The sequence below is a fragment of the Oenanthe melanoleuca genome, chromosome 13, assembly GCF_029582105.1.
Source record: "Oenanthe melanoleuca isolate GR-GAL-2019-014 chromosome 13, OMel1.0, whole genome shotgun sequence".
Taxonomy (NCBI): Eukaryota; Metazoa; Chordata; class Aves; order Passeriformes; family Muscicapidae; genus Oenanthe; species Oenanthe melanoleuca.
The window spans coordinates 6,600,731-6,617,213 of record NC_079347.1 but is presented as its reverse complement, the minus strand read 5'-3'; the positions used below and the strand labels follow the sequence as shown (position 1 = coordinate 6,617,213).

General features: G+C 46.1%; 1 protein-coding gene and 1 pseudogene across 1 annotated transcript; both read right to left on the bottom strand.

Annotated features, from left to right (window-relative positions):
* Positions 1-3,925: 3,925 nt before the first annotated feature.
* LOC130258801 (serine protease inhibitor Kazal-type 6-like) lies at positions 3,926-8,092 on the bottom strand. Its single transcript, XM_056502503.1, has 4 exons — positions 7,952-8,092; positions 5,844-5,875; positions 4,795-4,907; positions 3,926-4,015 (listed from the first exon to the last, which is right to left on the bottom strand). Exons 1-4 carry the CDS (start codon positions 8,007-8,009, stop codon positions 3,970-3,972), a joined length of 249 nt encoding a protein of 82 aa, XP_056358478.1. The 5' UTR covers positions 8,010-8,092; the 3' UTR covers positions 3,926-3,969.
* Positions 8,093-11,262: 3,170 nt separating this feature from the next.
* Positions 11,263-15,976, bottom strand: LOC130258846 (ovomucoid-like; annotated as a pseudogene).
* Between the last annotated feature and the right edge of the window lie 507 nt (positions 15,977-16,483).

The following is a 16,483-nucleotide window of genomic DNA, read 5'->3' as shown; positions in this document are numbered from 1 at the left end:
TTAGAGCTGCCTTGTAGAACACCTATACCACACACAATTACTGCAGCTGCTCCTGTGAGAAACTACACTGTTTATTTCAGGGGAAAAAACACAAACAACCCACCCACAAAAGCAAGCAACAAACCCACAAAACCCCCACCAACTCCCAAAACACCAACACTCACCTTCTCTTTGCTCTGTAGTCCATGAAAACAGACAAATCCCTCCCCTGGGCTCCTATTTAAGCCCTTCAGCTGTGATAGGGATGGAGGGAGCTGTTGGCTGATTCCCAACATCTGGCAGCCCTTTCACCCCAGGGCAGGCTCAGCTGTTCCTTAATCCATAAAGAGCCCAATGCACTCTGACATCCTGCTGCTGCTCCCTGCAAATGTCACCATCCACATCTTTTCAGTGCCCTGAAACACTCCTACAGCTTTCCCACCTGCTCCCTGCACAATCCTTCTCCCTGACCCCATGGCTCAGAATCCCCTCCACTACTCAGTTTGGGTCCTGCTCCCAAAATAAGAAAGGCATTGGAAAACTGAAGTGAAAAACCACCCAGAGTGGTGGGGGCTGGAGCATTTGCTTGGTGAGGGGAGGCAGAGGGAGCCTGGTGAAGAAGAAGATTCCAGGGGATGTAAATGCAATGACCAGTTAAAAAGCAGACTCCTGAGCAGGTGGATTCAGACTCTTCATGGTGGTGCCTGGTTTGGAGATGAGACAGTGGAAAGAAAAGATGTTGAATTTGGATACACAAGGAAAAAATTCTTCACCACAGTGACAGCCAAAGGGGATTGCACATCCAGCTTTGTGGGCTCCCAGTATTAAACTGATAAGACCTGATAAGATCTCAGCACTAACCCTGCCATGAGCAGGAGGTTGGACCAAAGTCCCTTCCCAGCTGATCCAGCCTGCTTCTCTTTGGGAAAAGAGGGTGAATTGGAATGATAATCAAGTCTGGAGCTTCCTCCCCAGCCCGGTTGTGAGAGCCCTGCAGTCAGCACCACCACCCTTGGATCATCCCATGGCAGCTTGAAAAGCCTTGTCAAACACTGTGGATGTCAAGGGAAAAAAGTAGGACAAAGGATTCAACTGAGCTGTGACAGTGACACGTGCCTGTGCTGGGGGAGGAGGAGGAAGCAGTTGAGCTCACAAGTTAAATGGGCCAAGAACCTGGACACAATAAAGGATCAGCTGCATCACAGCAGAGTGGTGAGAGGGAAATAACATCCCTCCCTTTGCCATGGGCATGGCCTGGTCACAGCAGGGTGCTCAGCTGTGAGCAGTGCCTTCCTTGCAGTCAGGCCATGCACAGATTTCATTCTGGTTGCATTTTAACTGGTGAGGGGACTGAGTGAGATGTGGGGAGAACCTTCCCCTCATTCCACTGCAAGGGGTGGCTCCCACCCCAGCCTCTGCCCCTTGCTCCCCAGGGAGAGAAAGAGCTGTGAAGGTGCTCATGTTATCCAAGAGAGATCTCAAATCTATCATGACTCACTCACCTTCCAAAGCTGTCAAAAAAAAAAAACAAACAAAGAAAAAACCAACTCAACAAAACAACCCAAACCCAACACAACTTAAAAGGTGTAGGAAAAAAATCAAGGAAAAAGCAGTGGCTGAAGTTTTGATTTTTGTTTTGGTGTGTGTTTCTGGGGGAGGCACAGATGGGAGCTCAGGATGGACATCCTGTGGCCACTGCTGCCCTGTCCCAGGGATCCACCAGCCCCACTGGGAAGGTGAATCCAGCTTTCCAAAACCAAGAGTGAGCATGCCTGGCACCAGCAAAGCATCCCTTCCATCCCAGGAAACTGGAGCCATGTGCCTGCTCAGCTGCAAGGATGGATCACAACAGAAGTGGCTTTTGCTGGAGCTCTGCCTCTCTTGACATCTCCTGGAGATAAAATTTTGGGAAGTGTCCCCAGGTGAGGGAAGTAATTTCCTCAAAGCAGATTATTCCCACTCTCCACTTCCCTGGCACAGGTGGAGGAGATGGTAGCTGGATCTGTGAGGTATGGAGGTGTTTTATTTGCTAGTTTCTCTGAAAAAAACAAAGTACATGGTGGTTATTAAACAGTCAACTTCTGCAATTTCTTTCCTTGCCTTTGTGATCTGTCCTTGTTATCTCAGCCTCCAGATTTAAAAGGATTAGATATGGCAATATGCTGTGAGAATTTTGGAGTCACTGAGGGCCATCTCAGGCTAAAAGATTCTCCATTTCCCTTCTCTCATTAAAATTCCATATTAAAAATGGTTCTTTTTGCTCCTGTCCTCTGATCATGGTGCTGGTCCAGTGCCAGGATGTAAGGATCATCACAGGATAACTCTGTTAGGAGAAGTCATGGAGGTTATTCTGCTCCAGGCTGGAGGATTGATAAGGAAAGACACTTTCCCAATGTTTCTCATGACCACTTGTGCCTCTTGCTCTCCTCAATCCTGCCCATGCTCTGGATGTCCTGTTGAGTTTAGTAACACAACATCTGAATTGAAAACCAAACCAGGGCCCAGGCTGCACAACTGGGCCACAAAGAGGGTTGGTCTGCTTCCAAAAGAGGTGGCAGATTTTGCAAGAATCCAGTAGGCTGGGATGGGGAAAGCACCAGGATCAAAGGCAGCTGGTCCGAGAGAAGCTCCAAAGCAGCTCCAACACAAAGCTTTGCCTGTGCAGCTCAACCACTGGCTGCCTGCCTGGGAAGTTACCAAATGTCAAAGGATTTGCCAGAATTGGGTTATGTGGATTACCAGAGGAGAAGCTGGTATTAGGTGTGCTGAGGCCTCTCTTTTTAGGCATTGTGCCCCAGTTGAGTTCAAAGCTGGGATTGTGGCATGAGAGGCAAACTCTGTCCAAACAAGGTCCAGAGGTTTAGGTGCTCAGCATTCAGGTGCTTGCAAAAGATGTTGACCCCTGAGGCTCATGATAAATCTGAAGCTCCCTTTGAAAGTTAAGTGTTTAATATAAAGGAGCTGCTGTCCCATTGATCTACTGCCAATGTTTTAACAAGAGGATGCCACAAGTATTTCCCTCTGAGAGTTTTGCACAGTGAAAGAGGAGTAAAGTAAAATTACTTTTCTCGTGTTTGCACAAAGAGGGATTTGTCAGCCAGAGTGAAGAAGAGAGAGGGCAGCAGTGTGAAAAGTGAAGAAAGGAATGGAGTCTATGTGTATTAAAAATTGTAAATAAATGCAAACGTGTGCCTAGAAAATTAAGGTCTGTGTATGATTCAGAGAGAATTTATCCTGAAGAAGGGGAGAGTAGGCCCACAGCTCTTCTGCTCCAGGGAATATTTTTTTTTAAATTATTGACAATTTATACAATCTGGCACTCTTCTAAATATAATTTTATTAGCATGAGAAGCCACTTGGCAGCAGCAAAGTAATGCTGGTGAGTTCACAGTTTTCAAGACAAAGTGTTCTCTAAGGGGAAAGAAGGAAAAAGATCGATTTGGGAAGAGGAGCCCAGCAGCTTCTGCCTAAAACCAGCCTCCACCTGCCATCTTCTGGGTGCAGGCTTAAATGGAGCAGTATTCCCTAGCCTCAGCTTGCTTGTCTGTGCTTTCCAAAGGAGATGAGGCATATGCAGTCACGCTGCTCATCAGCTCTCCCATCACCCTCCCACAACAACCCCTGAGAGAGAAGGACAGGGCTATGGAGGCTGGGAAGGGAACCAAGGCTGTCACCCAGCCCTGGGATGGGCAGGAGTTCTTGGCTGTGCCAGTTTGCCAGGCAGGATGGGGCAGAGGAGCTGTGGCTGGTAGAGAGGAGGGCACAGCCCAGGGAATCGCCTTTCTCCCCAGGAGGAGAGTGATGCAAGAGCAGAGCAAAGCCACACATCAGCCTCCAGCACGGCTGGATCAAAGCCTTGTTCTGGGTCTAATGGAAAAAGGAATCCAGCCAAGGAATGGTGCTGAGTTTTATTTTATTGAGCAGAGGGAGGACGGGCTGCTCCCGTGTCCGCGGCGGCGGCTCAGCTCCTCTGCTCGCTCCAGGGAGGACTCAGCATTTCCCCAGGTGCTTCAATCTTATTTTCCCTCCACTTCTCCTGTAAAAGGAGGGAGAGAGACTTAGACCAAGAAGCAAATAACAGAGTGTGGGACAGAGTTCATCCATCCCAGCAGGCCTGACTCATGCCAGTGTATGTCCTGGTACCTCACAAGGAACCACTCGTGGTTCTCACAAGGAACACCCAGCCATTTTCTCCTCTCCTCATTCTTCTCTGATTTGCCCTAGGATAAGGCAGCCTTGCCTGAACACTAAATGTAAGGATTGATAAGGCAAAAACATTTTGCAAGCACATTCCATCCATTAGGGATAGCTCCTGCTGCATCTCCTTTAAAAGGTGACAGAGCTCAGGAAAAGGAGAGACATGCTGTTCTTCCTCTGAGATCTTGTGTCTTGTTCCACAGAGTTCATTCAGACTTTTCAGGAATAACTTGGCATGGCTCAGCTCCCACATTCCTCCAGGCACTTCTCAGTACCCAGGAGTGTGGGCAGTGAGAGCTGCAGCCTGTGGCACATAGTGGGAATTGTGCATCAATTTAGTGAGTGCTGAAGGTACAGGCAGGATGCATTTGCTTCCCAGGCCCTGTGCTGCCTCTCAGCATGGCAACCAGCAGCCTGCAACGCCCAGAAATGAATTAAAATTAACTCATAGCCATACAGCTCTGCTCCAAGGAGGAAACATTCCTCTTGGCATGGTCCAGAGGCTGATCCACACAAGAGGAGCAGCCTGGATACAGGGCTTCCCCTCCATGAAGGGCACCACTGGATCCATGGAATGAAGGCAAACCCTGCTGATTCAGTGCCCCCAGTGTCACTTACAGCACTGCCTTGCAGAAGGCACACTTGTTCCCATAGGTGACTCCATCCGTGCCGCAGTGAGGGTTGGACTCCCTCGTGCAGTACACGCTTCTGTTCACGAACTCTCTACAAATCTGCACAAAGAATGATAAAAAATAACCCTTTCAGGACTCCCATACTTTTTGTTTCACTTTCCAAACTGGACTCAAGGTCATTAATGTAGTGCTTTTTCTGACAAGTGCAGACACTGCCTATTTTCTGACAGAAAAAACCCTCTCGCAAACGAGCAGAAGCAGCATTTCAAGAGAATTTTGAATTTTGGCCCCATGTTTGAGGAGGGAAATTGTAGTCACTTGGGAGAAGTCTTGATCTCCCAACAACAGGAGCAGATTAGCCTAGGCATGCAGGAGAGGAGTCAGCACTGATGCTCTGTCATGCACTTGGAGCTGAGCTACCTCCCTGCCGCATGACTTCAGTGTCTTGCGAAACCCTGAGCCCAGTTTGGTGCTTTGCTTGCTGAGCTCCTGCTTTCCCACAGGAAGGAGTGGAAAGCCATAGGGAAATTCCCTTGGGAATTAAAAACTATGCCCAGGAAGTGTTCAGGTATTTTGTCTTCACAAATCCTAGGGATTAACTAAATTTGGGGGAATAGAACACTCAGTAATCCGTTTGCTTCTTGAGAAGGTTGGATAGTGAAGGCAAGTCAAAAGTGGTACAGCACATAAACATTTGCTAAATCAACCATTTATTTCCCTGCTCTACCTGCTAATGTGGGCACACAACACCCCCCAGGTAGCAGTGAACTCCCCAGCACTGGGAATCCTTGGAAGGACCCACCTGCTCCCAGCAGACATTAAAAACTGTTTACCCAGCACCAAGATTTTGGTTAGAAAAACATTCCTCCAAGGGGAAACGCCATGACTGGATGTGGCACTCAGTGCTATGCTTTAGTTGACACAGTGGTGATCACTCAAAGGTTGGATTCGATGATCTTGGAGGTCTTTTCCAACAGTAATGATTCCATGGTTCTATTAAATGCAGATTCAGCAAGCAGAAACAGCAGCACTAACCTCTTCAATCTCTTGACCTGCTACATCTGGAACTAAAAGAAAGGAAAAAAAAAAAAAGCAAATAAAAACCAGACAGATTTTACACGTCAGCATTACTTTCTGATAAACTCTGAGCCAAATTCACAAACATTTTAAGCAAACTATAGTGAAACATGCTCCAGGTTTTTCCTACTCCGTCATCCCTCACAGGGGAAGAGGGGGCAGGAAATACATTATCTGAATTGCTTTTCGGTATTTTCCTATTTTGAAAAATGCGACTAAAATACCATGTAATCATTCATTCAGCTGCTAGCTACACCTCAGACACACAACCCAACCTCCTGGAAGGCAGCCACTCCTGGGAATGCGAGCTGCCATATCAGATGTGGAGCTGTGCTCCTGGAGATTTTAAACCCAGGGTGGCTTTGAGGCTCCTGCACCTCTGGACAATGCAAGTGGCTGCTGCTGCTGACAGGAGGGACCATGGAGAAGGAGATCCCGTGGTTGGGTTTGAGCCATGCTCAGCCCAGCCCAGACACCCTCCCAGGACAGGCTCAGCCTGGTGAGACACAGAGAGACGTCACAGGGTGACAGGGAGCAGAACAGGCAGCACCGGTCAGAGCCAGCACAAAAATCCCCTCTGTAACCACAGGCTCTGGGCTTGGAGCTAATCAGTCCACGCTCTTGATGTCTCTTCCTGGCAAAGCCAGCAGGCAGGCGTGAGGGTTGAGTCAGAGCTGTGAAACGGGGCGACCCTGTCGTGTGTCTAAGGGGGAGCTGACACTGCAGGGTGGGTTCAGTGCAGATCTGCAGGATCTGGGTCACAGCAGAGTGGGACGAACACCCAGCACTTGGTGAGGCCAGATTTGGTGAGTGGGGTCACTGCCAGCTGTGGTGCTGGGCAGGTGGCTCTGGGCAGGACTGGAAGGACCTTGTCCTACACTCATCCCTCCCCAGTGGAAATCCCACCCAGCCCTCAGTCAGCTCAACCCTCATCCATCAATCCCTCCTACTTCTTTTGCTATTTCTGTTGTCCTTTGGTGCTTTTTCCTGGTGCTGGCACATTTACCCTGTCCATGGGTTTGGCTAGGCTGCCTTAATGTTGAAGGCACTGGTGTGGCTATCTGCATATTATTTACAAAACAGCTCATTAAATATGTTTTTATAAATATTACATGCAGCTACAGAGGAATTTGTGATGATGCCTCTTGACATCTGTTTCTTTTTCAGGAGATCACAGGGTTTGCTGCTATTCTGCCCGGCCTTGGAAGGAAGCATCAGCCTTCTGAAGGAACACAGTCCCAATTAAGACTCAATTAGAGACAGATGAATATTTCATAATGAATAATATGTACAAAGCAATTCACCTCTTCTCCGTGCAGTTTGCCATTTTCTCAAGTGACTTCTTTATTCAAATTATTCATAGAAAAACAAGTATAAATAATTCTTGTTCCACATGTTCTTCAATAACTGTTGCCACACACCTTGCAGAGCTGGGTCAGCTGGACTCAAGCAAGTGATAACACTGACATGACATATAGATTCAAAAATCATCACTCAGCTTCCCCACATCATCACAGAGATGTGTAAATCTCCAGATAAATAGTTGCTGGATCCTTTTAATTTGCCCTCTTTGTTCTGACTCCTTGAGGACATTTGAATTTAATTTTCAAGCTTTTCTCTGCAACATCAACGATAGCTGAAACTTTCATCTAATTACGTCTCCACATCTCCAAGGAAAACACCAAATACCAAGATGCTTAGGATCAAAACAAGAGCAGATGACCTGGAGGTGAGCGAGTTTCTTCTCTAACTGGTTCAGCAAAACTCTCCAGTGAACATTTGTACCAAAAATTCATAATTACATTCTGCTTTGGTATATTTGCCGAAGAAATGCTCAGAATTTTCTCGCTCTGTCTCCCAGTGACACCTCCAGTACATTATCCACTGCAGAGGCACACGAGGAATGGAAATATGTCATGTGAGTGAGCAAGTCCTGCAGATATTTTCTACTTGCTCAGCTTTATCTTCAAGCCTGTCAGCCGGTGATCAAGACTCTCCAGAATTTGTTGTCAGGAGAGGTTTTGGTGTTTGTTTTTCTTTTCTAGGCTAGGGAAAAGATCACTTACCCAAGAAGAAAGAGAGCAGCAGCAGGCTGAGAAGCACTAAGGCACCTGTAGCCCTCATGCTGCAGGGAGCTCTTTAGTCCAAGGTCGGAGCAGGAGGTGTTGTCTCAGTCCCCAAGCCCACAGTGTGCACGCAGAGCTGCCTTTCTGTGTATTTATGTGCCTGTCCATAGCTGTCCTCATTCCCCACCTTAATTGTGAGAACTTCTCCTCTTGGTTCCTAAAGCCATTATTGGTCCTGGCCGGTTTATGGTGCTTTAAGGAATGCTGCCCTGTCCACATCAAACCTAGAAAGGGATAATTATATGAGTGATAGACGTGCTTGTAACATCATTATTTTTTTTTTTTTTTTTCCCAAATAGTCACAGGATTCTCACAAGGGTGAATTTTCAAAGCAATGATTCATCAGGGAAGCTGGTAATTTTCATTCTCTGGGCCCTCTCTGAATGCCAGCACCAAGGCTCTGAGTGTGGCGTGATGACACTCACTAGACGTTACGAAATAAATCACAGCATGAGAATGTGTTGTCTGTGAAACCAATTATACGTTGTTCCCTGGCTATTTTTGAGGATGGTTCTAAATTTGTGGAGTTGGGGTGGAGAAGCTCTGGGCTGTGACATGCTCTGCTCGCTGTGTGCACAGTCCCAGATAGGACTGCTGACTCTCCTCCCTGAACTATTTAAACTCTAGCTGTCAATGTTTTTCCAGTTTTTCACATTTCACAAACATATGTTAGGGCTCTGCTCCCACTGCAAGTGGCAGTGATGGGAATTTGATGGGGAATTGGCAGATCCAAGCTCTATTTCCAGCTGAGGCTGTGCAAGGATTTCTGTTCAGGCTCACCACTCACCAAACACCTCTCCAGATAAGAATAAGCCTAAATTTTGGTATGTTTTCCTAAGGAGACAAGGCTTAGGAGAGGAATGTGTGTAGATATATCTGGGGTTTAGTTCCCCCAGTGAATTTTGAATACACAACTAGTTGCAGCCAAATTTTACACAGGAGTGGAAAAAAAAAATTAAAAATAAAGATCACATTTTAAACATTTTTCTAGCAGCAGAGGAAAGATGCCACCAGCATCCCCAGCCAGCAAGAGAGTTTCTGCAGGAGAGCCATGCTATGGGTGCCTTACATCTGGGGAAGCATTTCAGTTTGCAGCTTGCCAGGCATCTTAAAATCCACAGAGTGGCAGAGAATCCGTGCGTGGCAGGCGAATGCTCAGCTGTCCATTAGGGGTGATCTTACTGCACAGCCTCTGCTGTAATTTAGTTATCAAACCCGTCAGCTGCAGCCGTTCCCAGCCACGCTCAGTTCTGCCACTCACAGCACTCCTTGTTTGCCTTTTCTGCCTTCAGACGTCACCATTCCCCAGCACAGCCTCCATGCCTCAGTCCCTTATCTGCACAAATGATGTTTTGGTTGCTGCAGCACAACTGGGCTGGCTCCAGCCTCAGCAAACTCATGGCAGGGACCAACCCCTTCTGGGCTGAGCAGAGGAAAAGGTGAAATTACCAGCCAGGTGATTATTGCTATTGCCCATTTCCACTTCTTTGTGACATCTGAGCAGTGGATTTGGTGGCAAAGGCGGGGGAATTCCATCCCTCTGACAATCAGGGAGAGAAGCAGGGCACCTGGACCTTGTTGTGCAGCCTAAGGGTGGCTGGGCAGAGTCTTGCTGGTGGCAAGGTGAGTCCTAACCTGTGCTGGCCACTTTTTAGACTTAAATGCCACAAACCTTTCCATCTTCTAAAGTCCTTGCTAGAGGCTTATGAGGCAGCTGGGACACAGCCATATATTCACCATTTCCCCCCATTGTGCTGCAGGTGAGCAGCTCTTCTTTGAGCTTTTCCAAAGCAGGTATCTGACTTCCTCAGGCACAAAGTGCCTCTGAAGAGGAGGCTCACCATAAGACCTTGCCATTGAAGACAATTTTCTGCTGTGGCCAGAGTTCCACTAGTCTGTGGCCACTGTGTAAACATCTTGTCCAGCAAGGAATTATAGCCAAACACATCCACTGGTTACTTTCAGTGTTCCTTAACTATTTTCTCAGACACAAAAGCAGGTAACTAGTGAGGACTCTTGTGACTCTCCAATTTGTCTTTTCTGAAGAGCAGGCACAAAGGTACAATGTGATTTACATTACCTGTAGTAACTCCAAAAAAACCCTGAAAATAAGAATTTTGATTCCTCTTCTTGCTCTCTGTGCTGGTTCTAGGGAAGGACAAGACTCTTAGATTCTAGTGGGAATCACCTACAAAATTCTTGGTCAAGAAATTATCTACTTCAGGAAACAAGACTGAGAGAGGTGTCTTGAAAGTCACAGATTTTGTCCTAAATATCAGCTTTAGCAGCAGGTGCTCTTTTACATAAGAGAATGGGAGGTGGAGAAAGGATGAGGAAGGGAGTGTGTGAGCCATGGCACTTGGGACTTTTTTTGCTTGTGCTGTTTGCATATTAACTCCTTGACTCACCCAAAGAGATGGCACATCATCATGAACAGTCATGTATGTCAATTTTCCTGCAGTGCACACTTCAGGCTCCCACAAAGATGTTATCTTCACACCTTTTTTTCCCCAGATATAAAACACATCTGAGCTGCCAGCACATCTTCTGGCCCTTCTTTCCTGGAGTTAGAAAAACCAAGACCTTTTCCTGAAGGGTCCTCTGCCTCAAATACCACCGGTACAGCTTTTCAGATCTCTTCTCCAAGAAGCTGAAAGCCCGAGCCCAGTCTAATTTCTCTTCAGGTTCTCATTAGGCTCATTATAGCCTTGCATAGCTTGCTGCAATTTTGTGCTGATGGGCACAGACTCAATGGACACACCCTTCAGGAAGCAGCAGTTCCTAATTTTCTTCCCTATGAGATACTTCCTCTCTTTGCCATAAGCCTCCTTTTTATAAGGCACCACCAGACCTGTCCCTTGCCCAGGAGTGACCAGATAGAGCTGATCACACCCCATTTCACACTTCCCCAGGACCATCCCACCAGGCCAAGGTCCCCAAAAGGAACATTTCCTCCCAGTTCCAGTGCTGTGACAATGACAAATCCATTTACACTTTGCAGGACTTCAAAATTAGATTCAAATTTGTGTTATTTTATAGCATTTTCTGGTGCTTTGCTACAGAATGACATTCTCTCATAAGGGATTGGGCTGGTGTTTTGCTCTTTATTGTGGTTTATTTCACCACTTCTCCTGCCTGCCAGAAAAGTACCCAAAAGCCTGGAAAGTACCCATTAAAAAGTACCCATAAAAAGTACCCATTACCCGGCCTGGAAAACAAAACTAAAATAAAAAACCATTCCATGGCAAAGATTGTGGCTGCATTTAATTTATTGATCAATCAAAGCAGAGATTGATGCATAACAGTTGAGGGAGCAAGGAAGAGCAAGTTTGATTGCAGAATTTGTGAGGGAAATGCCATGTTGAAGGGTCCAGCTCCAGCGCTTAGCACGCGCCCTGGTGCCTGAAGAACAGAGTTCCAGCGCTGCGTCTGGAGAGAGAGAGGGAGACCAAAATTAGAGACATGGGGCTCACTTTTATAGCCTAACTTTAACCAAACAAGGCAAATGCCCTTGTGCTCTTCCAGTCATAAAGCACTTCACTTTGTGTTCCACCTCTTTTCAGATTCCTCAAGTTGCACACTTTCATAGGTTGAAGAGATTTGGGACAAACCCCGTAATTTTGGACACCTCCTACGGTCACACTTTCAATCACCCTGACAGGGAGGCAGTCAGCAATGCTATGAGCCTGCAAGCAGGGATCTGCTTTTAATTGCAAGGGGAGGAGGAGAAGACTCACTCAGGCTTAAGATCTGTGGCGCCTGGGGGGTGGCAGAGGAGTGAGCGCTGGGAGAGGAGCACGGGGTAGGGATGGGAGCTAACAGGAGCTCTGGGGCTTCCACAGCTGCCTGGGAGCTCCAGCTCCTCTGGTTTCTTGGCCACCTGGTGAGCTCTGTACTTACGTGACAGCGTTGCAGAACTGGCACTTGTTTCCGTAAGTTCTGCCGTCGGAGCCGCAGATGGGGTTGTACTCGGAGGTGCAGAAGACGTTGCTGCCCTTCTGCTGGCTGCAGTCGATGTTGAAGTTTTGTTGCTGGAACGAAAACAGGGTTAAAAGCTTTTTGTTCCCCTATATTTTCCTACGTAAGTGCTTTATGTTTATTTAATATCTGCGATATGGCAAAGCACGAAAGCACTTTTCAGGAGCGGGGCTCTGTTGTTCCAGCAATTCTGCAGACTCTGAGAATGTGCTTGCCTGGAATAGCCTGAAGTAGGGAGATGGTGGAGGCAAAAAATCTAATAAATATTATTATAAGTAGTGAAATGGCCATGCTGGTATTTCCAGGCTGGCTCTCCCACTGGCTGCTCTGCTGATTTAGCAAGCAGAGGCAAGTGGACAGAAAGGGGATGGTCACAAAACCCAGTGCACTAAGTTCTCCCACCCAGGGAACCACTGCTACTAATAGTGCTCCTGCACTGATGCTGCAGCATCTCTTGCCCATCCAGTTTCAGAGTAAATGAAGGTCTCAGCACCCTCTGGCTGCTGTTCCCAGATTAAAGAGGGGACCAATAATCTCAGCCATGGATTTGGTTTCAAATGTGTTGACCCTGGCATAACTATTTTCCTGAAGCCCTATTTCCAGACCAAATGCAGTAGGAGAGTGGAGGCATTTCCATTATTTAGCCATGAATTTGTGTTGCAAAATGTGACAGCAGTTAGGAGTGCAGATTTCTGTCTTTACCTGCTGGTAGCACTGTCCATATTTCTGCAGATCCACTTCCACGCCGCTCCTTTGGGGGAAAAGCAAGAGGAGAATGAATGAGCACAGTGCAGCTGCTTGGTGAGCCAAACTACCCCTTCATGCTCCAAATGCCAAGAAGACCAATACTGATCCAGAAACCGTCCCCTGAGCCGGGCCCTTCACTTACGCCACAGCAGTACAGAACTGGCACTTGTTCCTGTAGGTGATGCCATTGGTGCCGCAGATGGGGTTGTACTCCGCGCCGCAGGGGATGTTGAAACCACTGCCAGGCCTCAGGAAACCAGTACAGTCGATCTGAAACAGTCACAAAACTGCATTTGAATCTCTGCTGTGCAGTGCAAGAGGCATTTCCCCCTCTTCCCAGAGCTGTGAGATGAAAGGGGCTTCCAGTGTGGTGGATGCCAGGGAGCGCAGATGAAATCCTGCCTGTGGGTACAGCATCAGTACCTGCTCTGAGCTGGGCTTCATCCCTGTCATCCTGGGGATTTTCCCCCTGAATGCCACCATGAAGGATCCTTGCCTAAAATACCTCACACAGCAGCAATTTTTCTGTGAGGTGCCTGCACCTTTCTAAATTGGAGTTTACACTCAACTCACTGCTCCTGCAATTACTCTGAGCATATTGAAATGGGAGGCGTTGTATTATGTGAAATTGCACAGCCTGAATTGTTCTTTACTCTCTCTCTAAACTAAAAATAGACATTCTTTGCCACTTCATGGTAACTCCATATATTTATACTGACTAACTTAATTTTAACATTCTGATAGAATCTGCTTTTTCTGTTACAAAATTATAGTTTAGGTGAAATCCAAACTTCTTTGGGGAATTTCTTAGCTACAACAAGCCTCTAAGTTTAAATGTAAAGAGAAGTGTTTCCATAACACTGAACGAAACACTCTTCAAATCAAGTTTCCTTTCTAAACTCTGGTGTTATAAAGAAGATATTTTGCCTTTTATGCAGAAACAAAGGACTTCTGAATGACAAATCAATGTGATTTATGCAGAAGCTAATTTATTGTATTTATACATTCTAAAGCTACTGTTCACACGACCACATATTATTTGATCGGTGCCTTTATCTTGTTCACGCACTCTGCGTGTACTTTGCAGGAAATGTGATTGGTTTAGTCCAGCACTTTACTGCTCACTTTTATCTTGGTTCTTCCAATTTTGGTATTTTGGGTTTTAGTTTCTTTTTTCTTAATTTAGCACAATTTATGTTTCAGAAGCCTTGATGAATTCTTGAGTATTTGATAAAACAGCTGAAAAACAGCTAAAAATAGCTCAGCTGGTGCACCTGGTATAAACTATGCCCTAAACTATTCAGATACATTGCTACACTTTAAAAACTCAGATTTTAGCAGTTCGAGCAAAACGCAAATTAAATTTCCTGCAAATCTGAAATTCTTCATTTTTTTTTCACCCCATTTCTGAGAACTAGCAGTTGTGTGGGTTCAGTACAAATCCTAGCCTAGGCTGGGTCTGGGTATCACCCACCAGGGGAAGGAATCAATCGGTGACCCTACCCTAACGCATCTTCCATCGTGTTTCTTGTCCAGGGCACGGTTGCGGCTGGAGGGAGAGAGGGAGAAGGAAAGCAGGGATTAATCTTTTCATGCCACGTAGTCATCTCAATCATTAAGTCTCTCCACCCGTAAAGCCTCAGTAATTAATCAGTTTCTGGAGCTTTGACACGGAAGATCCCGGGCATTAGGGAAAACAGAAACTCAAGAAAAATCTAGTCCACCCCACGATTAGTCACCACCCCAAGGGCTCCTGCCTGCTGCTTGAAGTGGCACTGTAGGTGATCAGGGGAGTCTCTACTCACAAGAAGTCCCTGCAGAGGGAGCACTCGTTGGGGTAGGTGCGGCCGTTGGTGCCGCACACCGGGGCGTAGTTGCGGGGACAGGCGATGGTCATGGTCTTTCCAGTCATCATGTAGGCGCCGCAGGAGGCCTGGGAAAGGGGACTCAGAGTGTCTCCAAACAGAGAGAAGGGTGTTCTCACCCTAATCGTGTTTTTGCTGCCCTGGGAGGCTACTGTGAGGAATCTCTATGGCTCCTCCGTGGTGGAAAAAAATTAAATCGAGTTTTTTACAGCGTGCGAAAGCACCTCTCTGCTGTTAAGACTTAAAGTAATTTTGGCAAGAATTATGGGCAAAAATGATCATTCCTCGGGGAATCAAGGCAGGGAAGATATTTAGGCAGATATTCAATAGTCATATAGATTTTCTGCTGGCACTCTGTGCTGTGCTGACTCGAATTCTACATTATTAATCACTGTCTTTTTAATCATCAACATGCTGAATTATCTCTCTCTGACAAAGGTGTTTTTTTATGTTGGGAAAAGAGGTGCACTTAGGGGCACTTCTTTCTTATTCATTCTCTCTTTTTTTTTTTCACCTCAAACGTTCCCTGGCATATAGTGTGAGTATGAATTATTCATTTAGACTTAGAAATCAAGACTAAATGACAAAGATCTAATACTCACCCGTCTTTGAGCAGCAGCAAGATCTACAATAAAAACAGAAATGTACAAATATATGTATGTGTAATGTGTAAATGTATTTATATTATATTTATTTATAAATTATAAAATATATAAATGTATAAAATGTAAACATTTATAAATTTATAAAATGTAAAAATCGCATGATGTCCTTCACTAAAATTTCTTTTGGAATCATCAATTTCCCTATAGAGTAACCAAATACACCAAATACTCACTACTGAGAAGTGATATCTTCCCAAATGTTTCATCTACTCCAAGTAAATGCAAAGTGATACACCGAGATTAAAATAAAAATCACTTATTTGTGAAACCAGAAATTTTGACTCACAAAACAAGAAACAGGACTAAAATTTTATCCTTCTTTAGCACCCTAATCCCCACTAAGGCTCAAAAGCTTAAAGCATGGATGCCCTGTGTCTATCTGCACAAGGTGAAGCTCATTGAAAAGAGAGGCCGCGAGTTCCTAAACCGTCACATCCCCGAGAGGCTGCGCTCTCCTTCAGGATGCACAGAGACAGGGAGAGGATCAGGAGTCTAGACCAGCATGGAGTGCAACCCAAATGAATAAAAATGGCTTACCAGAAAGGCAGCCGAGGAGGACAAGCCCCAGAAGGGCAGTACAGCTGGCCATCTTCATGCTGGCGGTGGTGGTGGCTGTTCCGTGTGGGTCGGTTGCCGGAGAGTCCGTGGATGGTTCTCTGCCTTCTCCCTCCCCAGTATTTATATGCATCTCCCCGACCTTGTGAAGTCATCACCAGAAAGTAATTATTTGCTCTGTAAACTAAGAAAATTGTATCGATTACCGAGTTGAGCTCCAAAGAGTACTTGTTTGTTAGAGAGATGCCCAGAAGAATTAAACAAAAATGTGAGCTACACCCAGCTTGTTAACAAAGGCGCCTTGCTGTACAATGAGTGATTTGTCCTTTCCAAACAGGAGCACTGTCTCAATAGCGGATGTTGTGAAATGGCATATGGAAGTTGGGGAAGGAAGAAAAGAGTCCATTTGTTGGAAGTGTTTGACATGTGCTCCCCATATCACATATGCTAGACAGGAACCAGGCTCTGGGAGACTTTCATGGTGCAGCAGAGTGGGGTGACAGGAGCATGGGACACTCTAAGCTTTTACTGACATCATATCTGGGGTCTGGCAAGCATCAGTGCACTTTAAAGATGCTGAAGTCTCAGTGAATCTCTCCACTCTCTCCTGTAATTTCCTGGTACACTAGATTTCTCACCAACAGAAAGTCATCACGAAAGCA

What these genes read in the sequence shown, in the direction of transcription:
- LOC130258801 (XM_056502503.1), bottom strand. Translation starts at nt 8,009, where the DNA reads ATGAGGGCTACAGGTGCCTTAGTGCTTCTCAGCCTGCTGCTGCTCTCT. An exon ending in GCTGCTCTCTTTCTTCTTGG is followed by an intron (nt 5,876 to 7,951) that starts GTAAGTGATCTT and finishes CCTTTCTTTTAG; the next exon opens with TTCCAGATGTAGCAGGTCAA. An exon ending in GCCTTCTGCAAGGCAGTGCT is followed by an intron (nt 4,016 to 4,794) that starts GTAAGTGACACT and finishes CTCCTTTTACAG; the next exon opens with GAGAAGTGGAGGGAAAATAA.